Raw genomic sequence first — 15880 nt, 5'->3', positions numbered from 1 at the left:
CTTTAATGCTCTGTTTCAGTGTACATTTCAATTCTCCCATGTACGTACTGGTCCAACAGTCATTTAAGGGCATTGTTCACTGGTAAGTCAGATATTTTCTACTCACGTGACTGCTGGTACTCTGTGTGGTAGCTGGACTTAATGGTGAGCGTCTTGTTGTCGCTGATCTCTCTTGTTAGCATCAGAACTGAGGCTATTACCTGGAAACATTTGGCAGAAGTCCTGTCAAATTTTTTTTTTTTTTTTTTTTTTACTGAACACCTTCCCACTGCTAGTTTACGTCATGCAATGTTGAAGCTATACTGGCACAACAACAAGTATGAGGAAACCTGTCTGACCTGGAAGTTGTTGTTGCAGGAGAGGGCGATGAGGAGGTGGAGAAGGAGACGTTTGCTGTGTTCATAGACTTCTGGTCTGTAGTGGTCCAGACCTGGCAAAGTAAAACCACCCAGTAAGACAATAACATGCATACCGTACCATAAAATAAGAAGATAAACAGAGCCTGATCAGGTGCTTTGGTCATTCTATTCTTGTATTGATCTGTCATGAAGCTGGTGTCTCCTGTTTCTTATGTTGAGTTTGTACAATACTATGAATAAAACATGTTTGCCGATACACTGCCAGGAACAAATTCATGAAACAATGCAACATGGATTCTTGGACGACTTCATGTGCACAGTGACAAAGATTAAACGATAACGAGCACCTTGCACTGGAGGGTTAGTATGCTGAATATGCAGAGTACATAATAACACATTTCTACACAGATGACCGGACAGGTATTTGCCTGCAGATTTTTGAACGTGTCTGTGGAAACACAAGAGAATGGTTTGTCTGTGTGGGATGGAGATGCAACGCATTGTGACACTTAGGCTACTGGGCGTTGCAGAAAAATACCTACAAACTTCAAGGCTTTCCTGTGAATGTGTTGGTGCGTAAAAGCCCTTTTCCAAAATGAATCAGATAAAGGCTCTACCTGCCCAAAGTTGAATGACGTGCAGGTCATGCACAGATGTTGTGTACACCTACCCAAGAAGAGGGCATGCAGTAGCAGAGGCAGGTGTAAAGCCCAGTCTTCTCTTACGCTGTGGTCCACCACCATTTCAGTCATAAAGATCACAGCAATGTTACACCTGAGGAACAGCACACACGCAAATATCACAATATAAATCGACAATATTTGCTCTTTCCATCGGCTGTGGAGTGGTGTGCTGAGAGTGTTTGGGTTCAAGCTCATGTAGCATAAAATAGCCTACGTGCAGTTTCCTGGAAAAACTACATTAGCCAATGCTTTTCTGTTAATGGTTTTGTTTTCTGATATTTCGCAATAAAAGAGGCAACAAGAAAAGAATTCCCTTCTTAAAATAAATCAACACAGAAAAAAACATTCAATAGAAGTACATGTTACTTCTTAGCTTTACCTTTTAAATTAACAAAAATTTGTCTTAGCAGGTAAGGAATATGCTTGAGGCAACTAAGACAGAAAAAAAAAAGTGATTTAGAGGGAGTAATTTCTGTCTGGGGTGTGTGTGAACATCATTGTGAGGTTTCTCTTTAAACTGAATAATAATTAATGTGACAAACTCCAAATACTCAAACTGGATATAAAACTCAATTAATACAATATAGTCTATTCTCCTGTAATGTGCTGTATATATTGTACATTAATCAAAAGTTTCACTATAGTCTCGTCGGCAGATCCTGTAGTCATCTTTTATTTAATTTTAAGTAATGGTTTATGAGAAGTAGAGAGAGGCAGATAAGTTAAAGCGGTAAATCCTTTCGAACATTCATTCTAGACATAGCAGAGACAGATCAAGTTAGATTGGTTTCATTGTGTGTTGGAGTTTATCAGACCATCTGTGAGCAGGCGTGACAGGTCTGTTTGAAAGATTGCAGACTCTGCTGATAGTAATGTCACTGTTCCAACTCTGTGTCTGCTCTCTGTGTGTAACTTGTGGTTGCTTCAGAGTTGATTTGTGTGTTTGTTTGTGTGTACCTATGCAGTGGTCCTCTGGGTGTGATGGTTTCTGGAAGGTAGTCAACCAGAGGCGCCCAGCAGCCTCCGTTAACAGGCATGGGTAACGGCTGAGGATGGTTGGTCTCAAGAACACCCAGGAGCCATCCGGCATACGGTGGAAGTGGATCGTCTGCAAAACCAGATCAATCCCAAGATTTAATAATAAAAAATGTAACTGAAACATATAGTTCACACACATGAACCTACCCTCTGTCTGAACCCATAGAGGTGAGACACACCCGTGTCGGTTAAAGACAACTCCAAAACTTCTCATTCACATCGCGTAGAGCAAAGCTGCAGTCCAGTTATTTCAGGTTGTTGTTATTTGTAATTTTATCATGTATAATATGTAGGGTTGACATTTTGAGAACACTGTTTATTCACGGGAAGACATGTGAATAGTAAGCTGGCTAACTTAGTTACCGCACAAATGAAGTACCAACATCTTTGGACAAATTAAACAAACAACATATGACACGTTAATTATTGAGCTTCAGTGATACTGCTTGTCAGAACCAAACTAGCTGTTTTCCCAATGTTTCCATTATTTTGCTTGGCCAGTGGCTTGTTAGGTAATTCAATTTAGGATATAATAATAAGCATATTTAAAAAAACAGAAAACATGCAACATATGCTGAGGCAGCTATTTTACATGCTTGACAACATAAAACAGTAACTAACTGCCATGCTTTCGTTTAAAATGGCTGTATCACATCAAATGTTGGCTTAGTTAGAGAAAATGCCTTATACTTGGCTGATTAAAGCTCTGCAGGGTGACAGCAGGCGCATAGAAGCCTTCCAACACAGATGCACGATTAGTGACAATTAGTATTAAAGTTAAAGTGGTAAACAGTTTAGAGTGACAGGAAAAATCCATATCCTGGAGGTATTTCAAAGTAGCAGACAGGCGTGAGAACCCCTAGCCTGTGCGTGTGAGAACATATTGCACAAGTACAGTGAGTTTGTACATTCATTCTCATGAGAACCAAGATGTCTTACTCTTTTCATCCTCGTAGGAGCCTCCGGAGCTGTTGCTGTAACGAGACTCCAGTCTGTTGTGAGCCCTGGCCCGGCTGAGAAAGCAAATGACATTTCAAGTACAATTCAGAGTTTCCAGACTTTTACCGGTGTGCCGTCTCATTTCATGACTGAAATGGTTTAAAGTCTAACACTAACAAAACTGCATAACTGATGTAATGCTGACGTGTCTGACATTTTCTCCTTGTGCGCAAGCCTCTTAAGAGACTGCTGACTTCTGAATGAAACACGGTCTCAATGTGACAGCAAATGCAGCTAATTTTTTTTTGTCATAGATGAGTCAATACAAGAAAAAAGAAAATGTGTTAATACTAACCGTTCTTCACTCTCTCTGACCAGCTTGTTCTCATCTGTGTCTGCCAAGTTGTCCTGACCAGCCACCACAGTGTTACTGCTGGAGGTGGTGCCTACACATGAGAAGTCAGAAATACAGTACAGTGAAGTTGTCAAGAACAAACTCAAAGTGAGTGTCGGGGTGAAAATATGATCTGACGCCACAGACTTCGACAGGAACATTTCATCTCACCTGTCTGGGAGGTGGAGGCTTTGTTGCTGGCAGCGAAGCGATAGAAGGGAGGGTTGTCACAGTGCAGAACCACAGGGTTGACCGGGTCGGTCTGCTGCAGCTCAAACAGGAGCTCCTCCATCGTCTGGATGGTGTTGTTGCGACACAAGTAGATCACCACCTTCTTGATCTAAAGCAGATAAGTGCATGTATTAATTAGAAGTCCTGTGTAATTTGTATTATTTCTGCATATTTGTTAAGACATCATCATCATGGAATTCAGCACATTAATATATTTGTGACAATAAGTTACATTTCATTTTAAGTATTATTATTTTATCAATAAATCCCTTCAATTTGACTAGTGTGTCGGTGTTTACAAACTACACTTACAAAAGGCAGCAGCGTTGTATCGCTGCTGACTCCACACAGGCTGATGAGGAACTGCAGGGTGATCCGCAAGTTGTTGCTCCACCGTTCGTTGGACACCAGAGCATTCCAGGCATTCTCGATCTCTGGTCCAGGAACCTCATCTCCATACTGATAAGGTACAGACAAAAAAAAAAAAAAAAAAACAGTTATAAGTCAGGGCATGTCTTTGGGAAAGAAACAGTAATTTCACAAGTAAGAACAAACGTGGTTTCCCACCTTAGCAGTCATGAACATGAGGTTGTTGAGCACCAGTGAAGTTGCCTGTAAGGAGCCCCAGCCGTTGCCTCTCAGACTGGGGGACAGACCCATGCCCTGCGCCTGACCGTGAGGTTCCTCCTCTGGTGTGCACGGGCTCGAGGCAGGGGGCAGGAGCCCTGTGTCCACAAGCTCAATGTTACTGAGCCAGGGCAGCAGGTAGGACAGCATGATCTGCCTGCCGTTGGGATGGGTGGTTGGGAAACGTTGGCTCACCTCTGCATGGGCAAAAAAAATGTCAAAGAAATGAATGTTATAAGAACCCCAAGGAAGCTGAAAATTATTTTAAGATGTTCAACAACAAGAGATACAGCTTCGATATAAACTTAACAACTCTCTGAGGGAGAGCAACGGCCTCTTAGGAATTTTACATGTGAGGGGTCAAAGAGATTGAGTTGTTTCGGAGAAAATCCTGCCTGCTTCAGCATTTACTAGATACACTAGATATGCAAGTATTCAGCAGATCTGGCTGTAATGTTATGAGAAAACAGCACTTTGGGTGCACTTGGTTCCCTTAATTTGATATCCAGTTTTTGCTGTTGAAACTTTATTGTGTAAGGAGACATCATAAGTTGGGAGTTGGGAGTTTTTATTTACAACTTGCTCAGCATTTAGGATCTACCTTTTTAAACAAAATAAATATAATGGTGTTGTAGTGTTGGCCTGCGCATTGTAATGAAGTACTCAATTATCTTGTATTGTTACATTTTCAAATTCATTGCACTTTGTGGCACAAAGATGTTCCACAAAAGGAAAGACATAAACCTGTGTACACAGTAAACATGAAGAATTCACCTGAGAAAAGAGGCAGCGTGAGCTCTGGGTACATGCTGGCGAGCTGGATGGAGAGCTGAGGCAGGTTGACGCTGTACAGCGGTGGTAGGGGGCCGTGCGTTCCATACAAAATATTACCAGGCTTCTGCTCCACCATCCGCTTAGAGTACGCACACAGCTTAGACTCCAGCACCTGCAGACATATTATTTATCCTTTAGTCAAAGCTTTTTGTCAGCTTTTGTCTTTATGTTTCTTTTTTCCTCTTCTTTCTGTGCAGATGATAAATAAATGCGTGTATGTACCTGCATCAGCTGCATGGAGATTTCATAGATTTCCCTGCAGGTGTCTGAAGCCTTGAACAGCACAAGATTGAGCAAAGTCACGAGGTCACATGGGTAATTCCTGTCAAAATAAGGAGAAACAGTTAGTAGTTTCTGATCACGATGAGAATTAACCCAGTGAATGTTAACTATAGAATATGACCATTACTTCTATTTTGGCATCCACACAATACATGAAATTTGTGCATCTTAGGGCGACAGAAAATACCATGTTAACATGTCCATTTTGAAGACCTTAAGGTGTTTAAAATCAGGTGCTATCACGTCATCAGTTTCTGAGGGTAAACCCGACACAAAAATCTTTGGAAGAAGGAAAAACAGTTCCCCAAAGCCACAATGCATACATAGAGCCCAACGCAGCCCCTGCAGCAATAAAAGGGTGGGTAAGTTGATGCCACCCAACAGTTTAGTAACATTATGGTCCAAACACATTAAGACGTAAAAAATAAACACGTTAACATGGTACTTTCTAGACGTAATAGTCCAATCGGCACTCCATAGTTAACAGACATGTGGGCAGTGCTGGTGATAGCAGAGTAAAGTGTATTTGTATATCAGTGTCCTGACAGAGAAAACATCAGCAGGGTAGATAATAACCAACGCATGATTCCCTACCTGTTACCGCAGACTGTGGCGATGGCCTTGAAGCAGCCAGATGCCAGCTGGTAAGATCCAGTGAAGCAGCGGTCCACGGCCCAGTTGAACAGATTGATTTGGTCTGGGTTCAGTTCTAAAAGCAGAATGACCACCTCACACCCCAGACGGTGCACCTAATGGCAAACACGTTAGCATTAAAATGGAACTGTATACGAATAAGGAAAAATTTGGTTTGAATAACTTCTGCTTATATTTTAATAATATTAGAATGATTTAAGTTGTAGTAATCAGGGTATGTTTTTAGAAAAAAGCAACATAGAAATTTAGTGTGCAACAAGTTAAAGGCAACAGAGTATCTCAGAGCTGACATACCCGTAGGTCGTGACAGGCCAAGATGTTGTCAAGCCATTTGTACAGATAGCCGTCAGTAGACAGACCCACGTTGTCAAATACGGGTCCACAACACAAAACTGCTGACATTGCCTGCAGGACAAAATTTGTGTTCACGCTAAGGTTATAAAATATAATGAAAGGAAGAAATGACAGAGCAGGGTCTGGGGGCACCAGCATTGCTTACCTTAAGAGCACAATACTGGTATCGAGTGATCTGGTGGTTCCGGTCACTGTAACGATCGAGAGGAGTGAACATAACACTGAAGGGTCCGGCCCATTGGCTGAAGAGAATGAAGAGATGGTGCCTCAGAGACTGTTGAGGGAAGAGGAAGCGCCTGTGGTGGACTGCACAGATTTTAGTGTGAGAGCCAGAAAGAAGAGAGACAGGGAGGGTAAAAAAAAAAGAGTCAGATTCTACTTGACCATTTAAACTCATATTTGTTTTCAATGAACATCATTGACTGACTGGCAAGAAAGATTTGGTCTGTAGCTGCAGAGCACTGGTAAAATCATGGCCAATATATCTACTACAACTGAAAGATCAATGCATTATGCATCCTATAATATCATAAAAAAGCAATACAATTATTTACCAGGAACACACTGGATGAGATTGGCCACCATCCCGCTGAAATGGGCTCTAATGTCTTTAAGTACATCCAGCTCCTTTTCATTCTCGGCCTCCAGAAGCATCCGGGTTAAATCCACATACTCAAGAAACAAGGCACCCAGTGCCAGGGAATCACGCTCCAGAGCTCCATTGGTGCTGTACAGACAGACAAAGAAATCTGACTCTGGTACTCAAAGGAACACAAGACGTTATAGGGGAATGCAAATGACAGAAGAGTGTATATTAAGAGAGAATTATTCAAGTTAATTTGCATTAAGCCATAGGGAAATGCCAAAATCCCAACCGGAGATTAGTCAGAAGATGACGTGTGAACTACCTGTCACTGATCACTCCGGCATTTGCTAAGAGTTCAAAGATCCTCAGCAGCTGAAGCCTGAGAAGATCCCTCCTCTCTCTGCGCTTCTTGTTCTGAAAGCACGGACAGGTATTCAGTTCACAGCTGTACTGTAGAGTTTGAGCAACACTCGATGTACAGCACATCTTTAAGTCCTTAAACAATGTCTATTCTACAGGAGAAATAAAGAAATGTTTGATAATATACCGCATTCAGCATGCATGTTCTTTTGGTTTGTACTAGGATAATTTGTTTTTTTGAAAGAAAAAGTGACTTTACTTTAACAGCACAAATAATCCATAGCCTATTTTCAAAGATAATAAATAACTGGAAAAATATGAAAATATCTTGTGTGTGTGTGTGTGTGTGTGTGTGTGTGTGTGTGTGTGTGTGTGTGTGTGTGTGTGTGTGTGTGTGTGTGTGTGTGTGTGTGTGTGTGTGTGTGTGTGTGTGTTACCTCTGGCCTGCGCTCCAGGGCCTCCTTCATCAATGGATGGAGTTCTTCGACTAACTCCCTGTAAACACACAGCACCAGAGGGAGCAAAAATCATTCAATTACCTTGTTGCTGAGTCACTAAATGAGACTGATCAAATCTTTCTAGCTTGTATAGAAGGGAGGAGGATGGTCTCTGTCTTATTTAGAAGAAAAGAAGATTTTCTAACATAAATCTAAACTATCTTGTGCAACCCAAATGTCACATGCCCTAAAACCACTAATCCTCAAACACAGTCATGACAGAACAAATTTGTCTGCGCAGACCTAAATCTCTTTAATAACAATGAGCGCCTTTTCAGAAAACATTCTCGGTTAAAAATAGATGATCTGCTTTGAAATGAAATACCTCTTGTTCACAATGGAATCTCTGTCCTTTGAAAAAATATGATCTCTGTCCCTAAAAGAATTCCTTCCCTACATCAGTGACGCATTTTTTTTTCCTTCATTGGATGTCAGAGAGGCATGGAGCTCATCCCAGTTATGACAACAATGTACAGACATATGGGAATAAGTGAAGGATGAAGGCAGGATAAAAAAAAACACTGAAACGTCGTGTCTTTCTTATGTAAGAGATAAGGTCAAATCTAGCACATCATCCATTTTGTGTGTAATCTAAATCTGTCTGGTCTCATTCCTTCTGTTCAGGCTTTGGGGGTTTATTTTGTGCTAAAGCAAACGCTCACACAAGAAAACAACAGATAGAACACATAGAAACAACAAACAATGGACTTCTGAATAATCATCTTTGCATTAAATCAGTAATCTCTTTTGTGTGACATCTCAGTAGGTAATAAAAAACATTTAGCACCTGATCCAAGCCAGACATGCCAGATACAAGTTGTGTGTTTTATTGTAGTTGTGTATTTGTGGGTGCGTCTGTTCCAGTACCTGAAGACCAGAGCATTTGTGCATCCGAACCCCAGCACCAGAGACTCTGTGATCTCCAGACTCTCAGCTCTCATCAGCGGGACAAGCTGTTTTAAAAGCCAGGCCACAGAGGGAGTGCCTATCACCTAACAACATATATACAAACAGATCAGGAAACATGAACAATCTAAAACTGATCGAGATCTACAAGCAACTTTGAACACAAATACTTTACTTTAAAATTATCACTGTCATTATTATTTGGGTTCAGGGTTTCACCAGTTTATATTTAAAATATATTTAAATACATATTTTCCCAACTTCTTTTTTTAAATGGGATTAATGAGATTTTTCCCAATTAAATGCACATCCGTGAGTTTAATCAATATTTTTCCTCGAGGTGGAAAAATGAATTGTTAAGTCGATTGAATGAAAACTAATCTGCAGCTATTTTGATAATCAGTTAATCATCTGTACTTCTTGAAGGAAAAGCACAGAGGATTTGTTTATATGTTTGTGTTTTATATCATAAGCTTCTGAATATGTTTACATTTTGTCGCTGATTTGATCACGATGGACATTGTGCGTAAAAATTATTCATCAATTAAATGAAAAATGTCGGCGTAATCAATAATGAAATCAACTGTCAGGCTTCGTTTCCCTGGCAATCTGTGAAATTTAAAGGCTTTTCAGGTCTATGAAGAACTGTGGTATCTTTTGGAGCACACACACACACACACACACACACACACACACACACACACACACACACACACACACACACACACACACACACACACACACACACACACACACACACACACACACACACACACACACACACCTTGTTGTCATAGGTGACGCTGCCGTCAGGTGTGGTGGCTGTGATCTCAGGTGTAGAAGCTCTGAGGTGGCCAGGCGACATGATGCTTGGCTTGGCCACACCTAGACAGAGGATCAGGTAATTTCGCCACAGTGAGATGTAGCTGTCGCTGGAGCCTGCCGTGCTGGTCTTCTTGGCATTCACCGGACTACTGCAGAAAGACAGGTGAAAACATAGATGAGGCATTCGGTCACATATTTTATTCGTTCATAAAAATGCTTCTTGGTATTGGGTGATATTTTGGTTATTTCGATTAACAGTTAAAAAAAACATAAACAATAGAATTAATGTGTGTTCTTGTACTTGGGGTCGACCAGTGGCAGGAGCAGCTGCAGCCGTGTGAAAGCGTAGGGCCAGGCGTATCCCAGAGCGATGGGGCAGTGTTTGGGCAAGTGCTCCTGCCGTAAGAAGATGTGCAAACAGAGCACCCATGGATCCTTCACACACTGGGCAAAGATCCAGACATGGCTGGGGCTCTTCACGTCGTACGAGCTGCTCACAAGTCGAGCCGTCCACTCCACCAACCACTGGAGGTCAACGTGGTGGCTGAGGGGCAAAGTGGACTGAGGGAGAGGAGGAATTTAAGAAGGACACACCGTAATTTAGTAGATTGTGATAAAAATATTTAATCTGAAATACTGATCTCTCCAACCCTCGTAACAGAAGTGTACTTACCGAGTCAGAAACAGCCACATGAACAAAGCTGTCCATTACAGCTGGGCTCAGCTGGTCCATGACCTCTATCATGGGTTTGTCATCATCCTGTGGGGTAAGACATTTATAGAATCAGCTATTTTTATAACAGCGTCACACAATGTGAAAGAATTCACAGCCTGCATGTGCTGTATCTGTAATCACAGTTACAGTCAGCTGCCTCTCCTTCCATCCTGCTACTTCCATGTCCTCTCTCTTCCTTCAATGACAACCTGCTACCAGCTGCTTGATATATCTGTTACTGAACTGTATGTTTATCTATTTTGCCAGTTAGATCCCACTCCCAATATGTGTGGTGGATAAAGATGTGGGTTTTCTGTACTGTACCTCCGCGTGGCCCAGAGCTGTGAAGAGGCAGCGTATTTCTCTTAACACACCGACCGCCAGCTTCCTTGTGCTGATCTGACATGAGCAGAGGAGCAGCAGAGCCAGACCTTCGACCGCGTGGAGCACTGAGCAGTGTGGACTTCGCTCTGGCAGTCTGGGGCTGGCCTGTTGGACAGGGAAGACAAAGCGGGAGGAGGTTTAGTAATCACATTGTTAGACCTGTGACTCAACCTGTAGTTATGGCTCTTCTTCTTTCAAAACAAAGACATTGAAAAAAAATGTGTGATCTCTGAGATATTTAAGTTAATGTAATAATCAGGCATTTTTTAATAGACAATAGTAAACTATACTGCACAAACCTCGACTCCACCTCGCGTCTTCCCCTGGAGCTGCAGAGCTAACCTCCACTGTGTGAGCAGCTGAAGAAGCAGCTTCACAGATGCATCTTGCAGACCCTGATGGGTGTCTTGGACCTGGAAGAGTTTGGCAAGTGACATTTACAGAAAGGCTGCCAAAATCAGTATGTCAGTATATGTTGTCAATTCAGACAGGATCGTGTTTTTTTTTTTTAATCACTCCAGTTGTGTTTTGTGCCTCCTGTAGCGCTAATGCCAATTTTGAAAGTGGAAGCTTCTGTACGTGAACATAATTAGGTGTTTTATGGGTTTTGTTATAAAACATGCACATAACAAAGAGGTGGGAAGGTCATACAGCATTACAATGTTGTTTCTCAATTTCACCAATGTAGGACACTAAATACATTTGTGTTGGTGATATGTTTGTCAAAATGTGATCATGTATACATTTAAATGATTAAGCTCTATATAACAGCAGCATAATGACCAGCAGAATAAACTGAGCCTGAACACACATCTAAAGGTCGTGTACAGTTGTGTGTAGCTGCAAGTTTCTTTCCAGTTCTGTTATACCTCACGTAAAAGGAAATGTGTGTAACCAAAGAGGACGTCTTCCCTCCAGTCTGAGAAATCGAGTAACAGGCTCTGCAGGGAATTCTGAGAAATAAGACGAAGCTCATCGTCCATGTGCACCGTCAGCCTGAGGAACAGATGAGAAGTATGCATGATTAAGACCTCGCCAGAGAATAAAAAAAACAATACAAGTTATCATGTTGTGCAATCACACTGCAGAAAGTGAAGCTTCAACTCAACTGACCTCAAAATGTATAAAGATGATCAGAGATAACTTCACAGGAAAGACTCACCGTGAGAGCAAGTCAATGAGCTCCGGTTTGGACATGCCATCAGGAAGGATACGGGGAATGGCAGCCACACACGTCCTGAACAGGTCGATTTTAGGCTTCCTTTCACCACTAACAAAGATGAAAGGACACATTAGACATGCTAAAACCTGTTGTTGAATTTGAAATAAAATTTGTAATTTGCTTTACTCAAATTTAAAGCAATATCGTTTCAGTTTATTTTCTGGGTGCATGGAAAGGCCAGATATGTTCTGGCTACAAATTCGTCACCTTTTCATAGAATAATTATAGAATCAAACAGAATCAAACAAACCCTCATTAATAAACAGTTGAGTTGCTGCACTTTGTAGTTACATACGTGATCATGTCCTCTGGTTCTTTGTTGAGCATCTGGACGCTGGTGAGCATCATGCAGCGACCCACCTCCTTGTCCAAGTGTCTCAGGATGTTGTCCAGAGCCTTACGCACCTGGGAGTAGTACAAGGACATGCCTGTGGAGAAGAGATCGAGACGATACATGAAGTTGGAGGCGACGTCACAGCAGCCTGGATGCCTGCAGACGCACACGGACCTATCAGCTTGGCTTCCTCCTCAGTGAGCGTTTTACTGAGATACGTTTTCTTCTTCTTCAGGGAGTTTCCAGAGGGCAGGGTGGCTCCTGTGTTTGGCATCGGAGGCTCCCCGTCTTTCTGTTGCAGAGCATCTGCTATGACCAGGAACGCCCGCAGACCAATGTTCATACGCTGGAGGACGGAGGAAGCACAGCATCTTTACTACATGTTTATCAAGGGCAATGACAATTTGAAGCAGCGATTGAGTAAATGTACATTAACAGGCAGTGCTAAAACTCTGAAACTAACTACAATATAGTAGTATAGTAGTATACAGTGGTAATATAGTAGGTTTCCTTGTTTTAAAACAAAAATTCAAAATTCAAATAACTCATTGTTGCTCATTGTGTCAATGTGTCTATTGATATGTTGCAAACATTGTAATCTCACAATCCTCATGTTTTACTTTCATACCAACCACTTCCAAATCATGCAAAACATACCACATTGCATTGTCGGACTGATGATTGACAGTTTGATGTATTTGATCAACACCCTGCGCATTTCTTCAGTACTGCAGAGCATACTGTTATTTACCTTCCCCATTGACTGCAATTAAAAATGGGAATGTTCATTCCTGTAACTTGGCCCGGGGAGATACACTGCTGACGTGTGTGCGAATGAGTGCACATTACTGAATGCCTGTGTCTGCTTGCTTTACCTCCGGGTTGAGACTGAAGGCTTTGGCAGGCTTCCCAACGCTCAATAGGTCAAATATGATCTCCTTCATGGCGAAATCCAGCCTCTCCTGAGCAGAAGACAAACATTCTGGTGTTACAGGATTTCAGGGTTAATGCGATGTGAGGCAGCAGGTGCATCTGCTGTCACCGGTGGCACATTTCAATTTAGCATTAAAGTAAGAAAAGGGATGTAAAGTTTGATTCATCATAACTATATCTGACTCATGGAACATCCACACAGTGGGTGAATGACAGCAGCAACCACAAAGCTGTAAAGAACCATGAGTGCACACACTCACAACCTCAGCCTCTAATATAGCCATTAGATAAAATATAATCCAATTTGATGATGGATTGTGGTGAAATGTCCGAAATATCTCGGCCTACATTCTTGGTCATCATAAGATTTTAATTACTGAAATGTTTCTGCAGAATTTTCGATGAACCAGTGTTTCTTTTTTTCAGTGACAGCACAGACTCACACAGAATAAATCACAGAACACAACAAAACCCACTTTAATTCTCTTGTCCTTTGACCAAGAACAGATTTTAAACCTTTGTGTGAGTTTGTCATACACACCTGAGCGATGAACTGGATAATCTTGACAAAAATATTGAGGGGCATGTCTCTGGGCACAACGCTACGACTCCCTTTGGGGAACAGAGTGGAGGTGATGGACGTCAGACGACTGAGGGACAAAAGAGATTTAAGTCAAATACCACACATATTTAAACTTTCAATGACAATAAATCCTTGCTAAAAACTTTACAAGCCACAAATTACATCTTATGTTTTGTAGATGATGATATAACAGCATGTGGCTTTTACCTTTGTGTTCCAGTGTTGCTCTCGCACTTTATTCGGATCATGTACACCCACAGTAGGCGGTAGAGTGATTCCAGAGCCACACGTGCCATCTTGGGGTCTTTATTCTGCATTCACACACATGCAGACAAAATTCAACTGTGTTTCCTCGAGTAGAGTATTTCACATCCCTCTGCCAAAACTAAATCTTTCGTCTCAGGCAGAAGGACCAACACGTTTCTGTACCTTGTACTGTACCTTAAAGCTACGTGAGAAATTTCAGTATGCACAACATACGGAGGATTCTTAAGATAATAACAGCTTGATCATAAAGCTTTACAGAAGTTCGAATGACTCACCCCCATCAATCAAACTGCAGTGTTTACCTTGAGGCAATACATACAGATGGCTTACTATTAATATTATGTAATGCTACTGCAGAATTTCATGGTGGGAAGTTCAGTGTCGTGTGCATGTTCTGTCACTTTGTTGAAGTTCTTCCAAATGGACAGGAATTTGTTACAGAGTGTGTATTGTTATCTTGTGGAAGTATAACACCGACTGTGATACGAATAACCCTTACAGCAGTAATGCTTGAATTTTCATGTCATAGACAGTAAGAGCTAACCTTGAGGTTTGACAGGCAGTTGTTGAGGAAAATGTGCCAGCGGCTGAGGAAGAAAGTCTTCTGACTGACACACAGCAGGCAGGTCACCAGAGGATACAGAGCCTGGTGTGGAGAAGGAGAGACGTCAGATGGGACACCATTACTTCAGGCACATGACACATATCAGGCATTCAAACCTTAAAGTTGATCAGTCATTCAATGTAAAAACAAAGGAGTCAGAATGTGTTCCTCTTCCTCACCAGTTTTCTACTTTAACTATGCTACTGTTTACTGTATAGAGACACATTCACATAATCAAAGTAAGTCTGAAGATGACTTTTTTTTCAAGCTTAAATCGAATTTCTGAGCTCCCTTTTTCGATTTTAACATGGGGAAATGACATTATTTCCTGGACAAAATTAAAGCAAGCGTGAGGAAGACGGCTAAAAGTTTGAAGAAGAGACTTATATATTCAAATTTTCACAATAAAGTTCATATATAGGAACGGAAACTTGGTGTCGAGTCTGTTCAGTCATCCTGAACGACAACGCAAGTCTGCGTGCAGATCATTTTTGAACAAGAATGCTTTGCTAAAGATCAGTGTGAGAGCAGGTACACTCTTGTCATGAATGGTCTTGGAAATGCCAGGTTTGAAAAGCGCATTGTTTACCTGTCACTCCTTATCAAAGTGGGTATTCGTTATCTGTTTCACCCATTTCAGCAACTCTCCTCACTCAGCCATACAGAAAGTAAAAGAATAACAAATATGGAAATGTAGCACATTACTGTCATTCCTATCATGTCTGTCCATTCTGCTGTCTCTGATGCTGACAGCTTATTTTTTTGTTTGTGTGCATGACTTTTGTGTGGAGAGAGGTGTGTTAGGTCTTGACTGCATGGGTGGCTTGGAGTATTTGGAGAACCCGTCAAAGGAAGCATGCATGCTGGCGGAGTGGCATGTCTGCTGCCCTGAGAACACGAGTCACTGTCACAGCAGGAGGAACCCGTCGACATTTCAGAAATAGCACATCAACAGCAACCAGCAATAATGCAACGCAGCAGCCTGATCACATGTTTTGTTATCAAAAATGCCTGTGGAAGACTAAAGATTAAAGACTAAATGGGAAATATTACTTTAGCAAGCATTGCTGTGCTTTCCAAATCAACAAACGTCTGCTGTTTTAATTGTAAGTGAATTTTCTTTAAGAATTTTCCACATATTAGTGTCTCTATTTTGAGGAGATTAAGGCATGCTAAACAGCATAGTTCTATTGCATGCTTGCTCGTGTGAGACCTCTATTCTAATAAGGTAGATGTACTGCATCTAATGTGCCGATTTGTCTGCCTACT

General features: G+C 41.5%; 1 protein-coding gene across 6 annotated transcripts in view; it reads right to left on the bottom strand.

Annotated features, from left to right (window-relative positions):
- The window catches only part of fryb (furry homolog b (Drosophila)), a 56152-nt gene that overhangs the window by 13477 nt on the left and 26795 nt on the right, over positions 1 to 15880 (bottom strand). For all 6 annotated transcript variants that reach the window (XM_069720487.1, XM_069720455.1, XM_069720480.1 and 3 more), the window contains exons 11-41: positions 14552 to 14653; positions 13948 to 14051; positions 13699 to 13807; positions 13100 to 13186; positions 12399 to 12570; positions 12186 to 12318; positions 11831 to 11938; positions 11538 to 11664; positions 10968 to 11081; positions 10609 to 10773; positions 10243 to 10329; positions 9871 to 10130; positions 9529 to 9718; positions 8706 to 8830; positions 7779 to 7836; positions 7304 to 7395; positions 6950 to 7122; positions 6541 to 6701; positions 6336 to 6446; positions 5982 to 6136; positions 5328 to 5427; positions 5046 to 5217; positions 4212 to 4468; positions 3957 to 4103; positions 3585 to 3753; positions 3375 to 3465; positions 3020 to 3093; positions 2000 to 2150; positions 1030 to 1133; positions 339 to 430; positions 107 to 200 (exon numbers count right to left, since the gene is read on the bottom strand). In XM_069720487.1, the coding sequence (XP_069576588.1) occupies positions 107 to 200; positions 339 to 430; positions 1030 to 1133; positions 2000 to 2150; positions 3020 to 3093; positions 3375 to 3465; positions 3585 to 3753; positions 3957 to 4103; positions 4212 to 4468; positions 5046 to 5217; positions 5328 to 5427; positions 5982 to 6136; positions 6336 to 6446; positions 6541 to 6701; positions 6950 to 7122; positions 7304 to 7395; positions 7779 to 7836; positions 8706 to 8830; positions 9529 to 9718; positions 9871 to 10130; positions 10243 to 10329; positions 10609 to 10773; positions 10968 to 11081; positions 11538 to 11664; positions 11831 to 11938; positions 12186 to 12318; positions 12399 to 12570; positions 13100 to 13186; positions 13699 to 13807; positions 13948 to 14051; positions 14552 to 14653 (4084 nt within the window). The remainder of the gene's footprint in view (positions 1 to 106; positions 201 to 338; positions 431 to 1029; positions 1134 to 1999; positions 2151 to 3019; positions 3094 to 3374; positions 3466 to 3584; positions 3754 to 3956; positions 4104 to 4211; positions 4469 to 5045; positions 5218 to 5327; positions 5428 to 5981; positions 6137 to 6335; positions 6447 to 6540; positions 6702 to 6949; positions 7123 to 7303; positions 7396 to 7778; positions 7837 to 8705; positions 8831 to 9528; positions 9719 to 9870; positions 10131 to 10242; positions 10330 to 10608; positions 10774 to 10967; positions 11082 to 11537; positions 11665 to 11830; positions 11939 to 12185; positions 12319 to 12398; positions 12571 to 13099; positions 13187 to 13698; positions 13808 to 13947; positions 14052 to 14551; positions 14654 to 15880) is intronic.

Source organism: Brachyistius frenatus, unplaced genomic scaffold (assembly GCF_029030835.1).
Source record: "Brachyistius frenatus isolate BFR_SWC_R1_liver_20210118 unplaced genomic scaffold, ASM2903083v1 Contig_5, whole genome shotgun sequence".
In the NCBI taxonomy this organism is placed as follows: Eukaryota; Metazoa; Chordata; class Actinopteri; family Embiotocidae; genus Brachyistius; species Brachyistius frenatus.
Note: the sequence above shows the minus strand (reverse complement) of the source record. Positions and strands in the feature narration are given on the sequence as shown.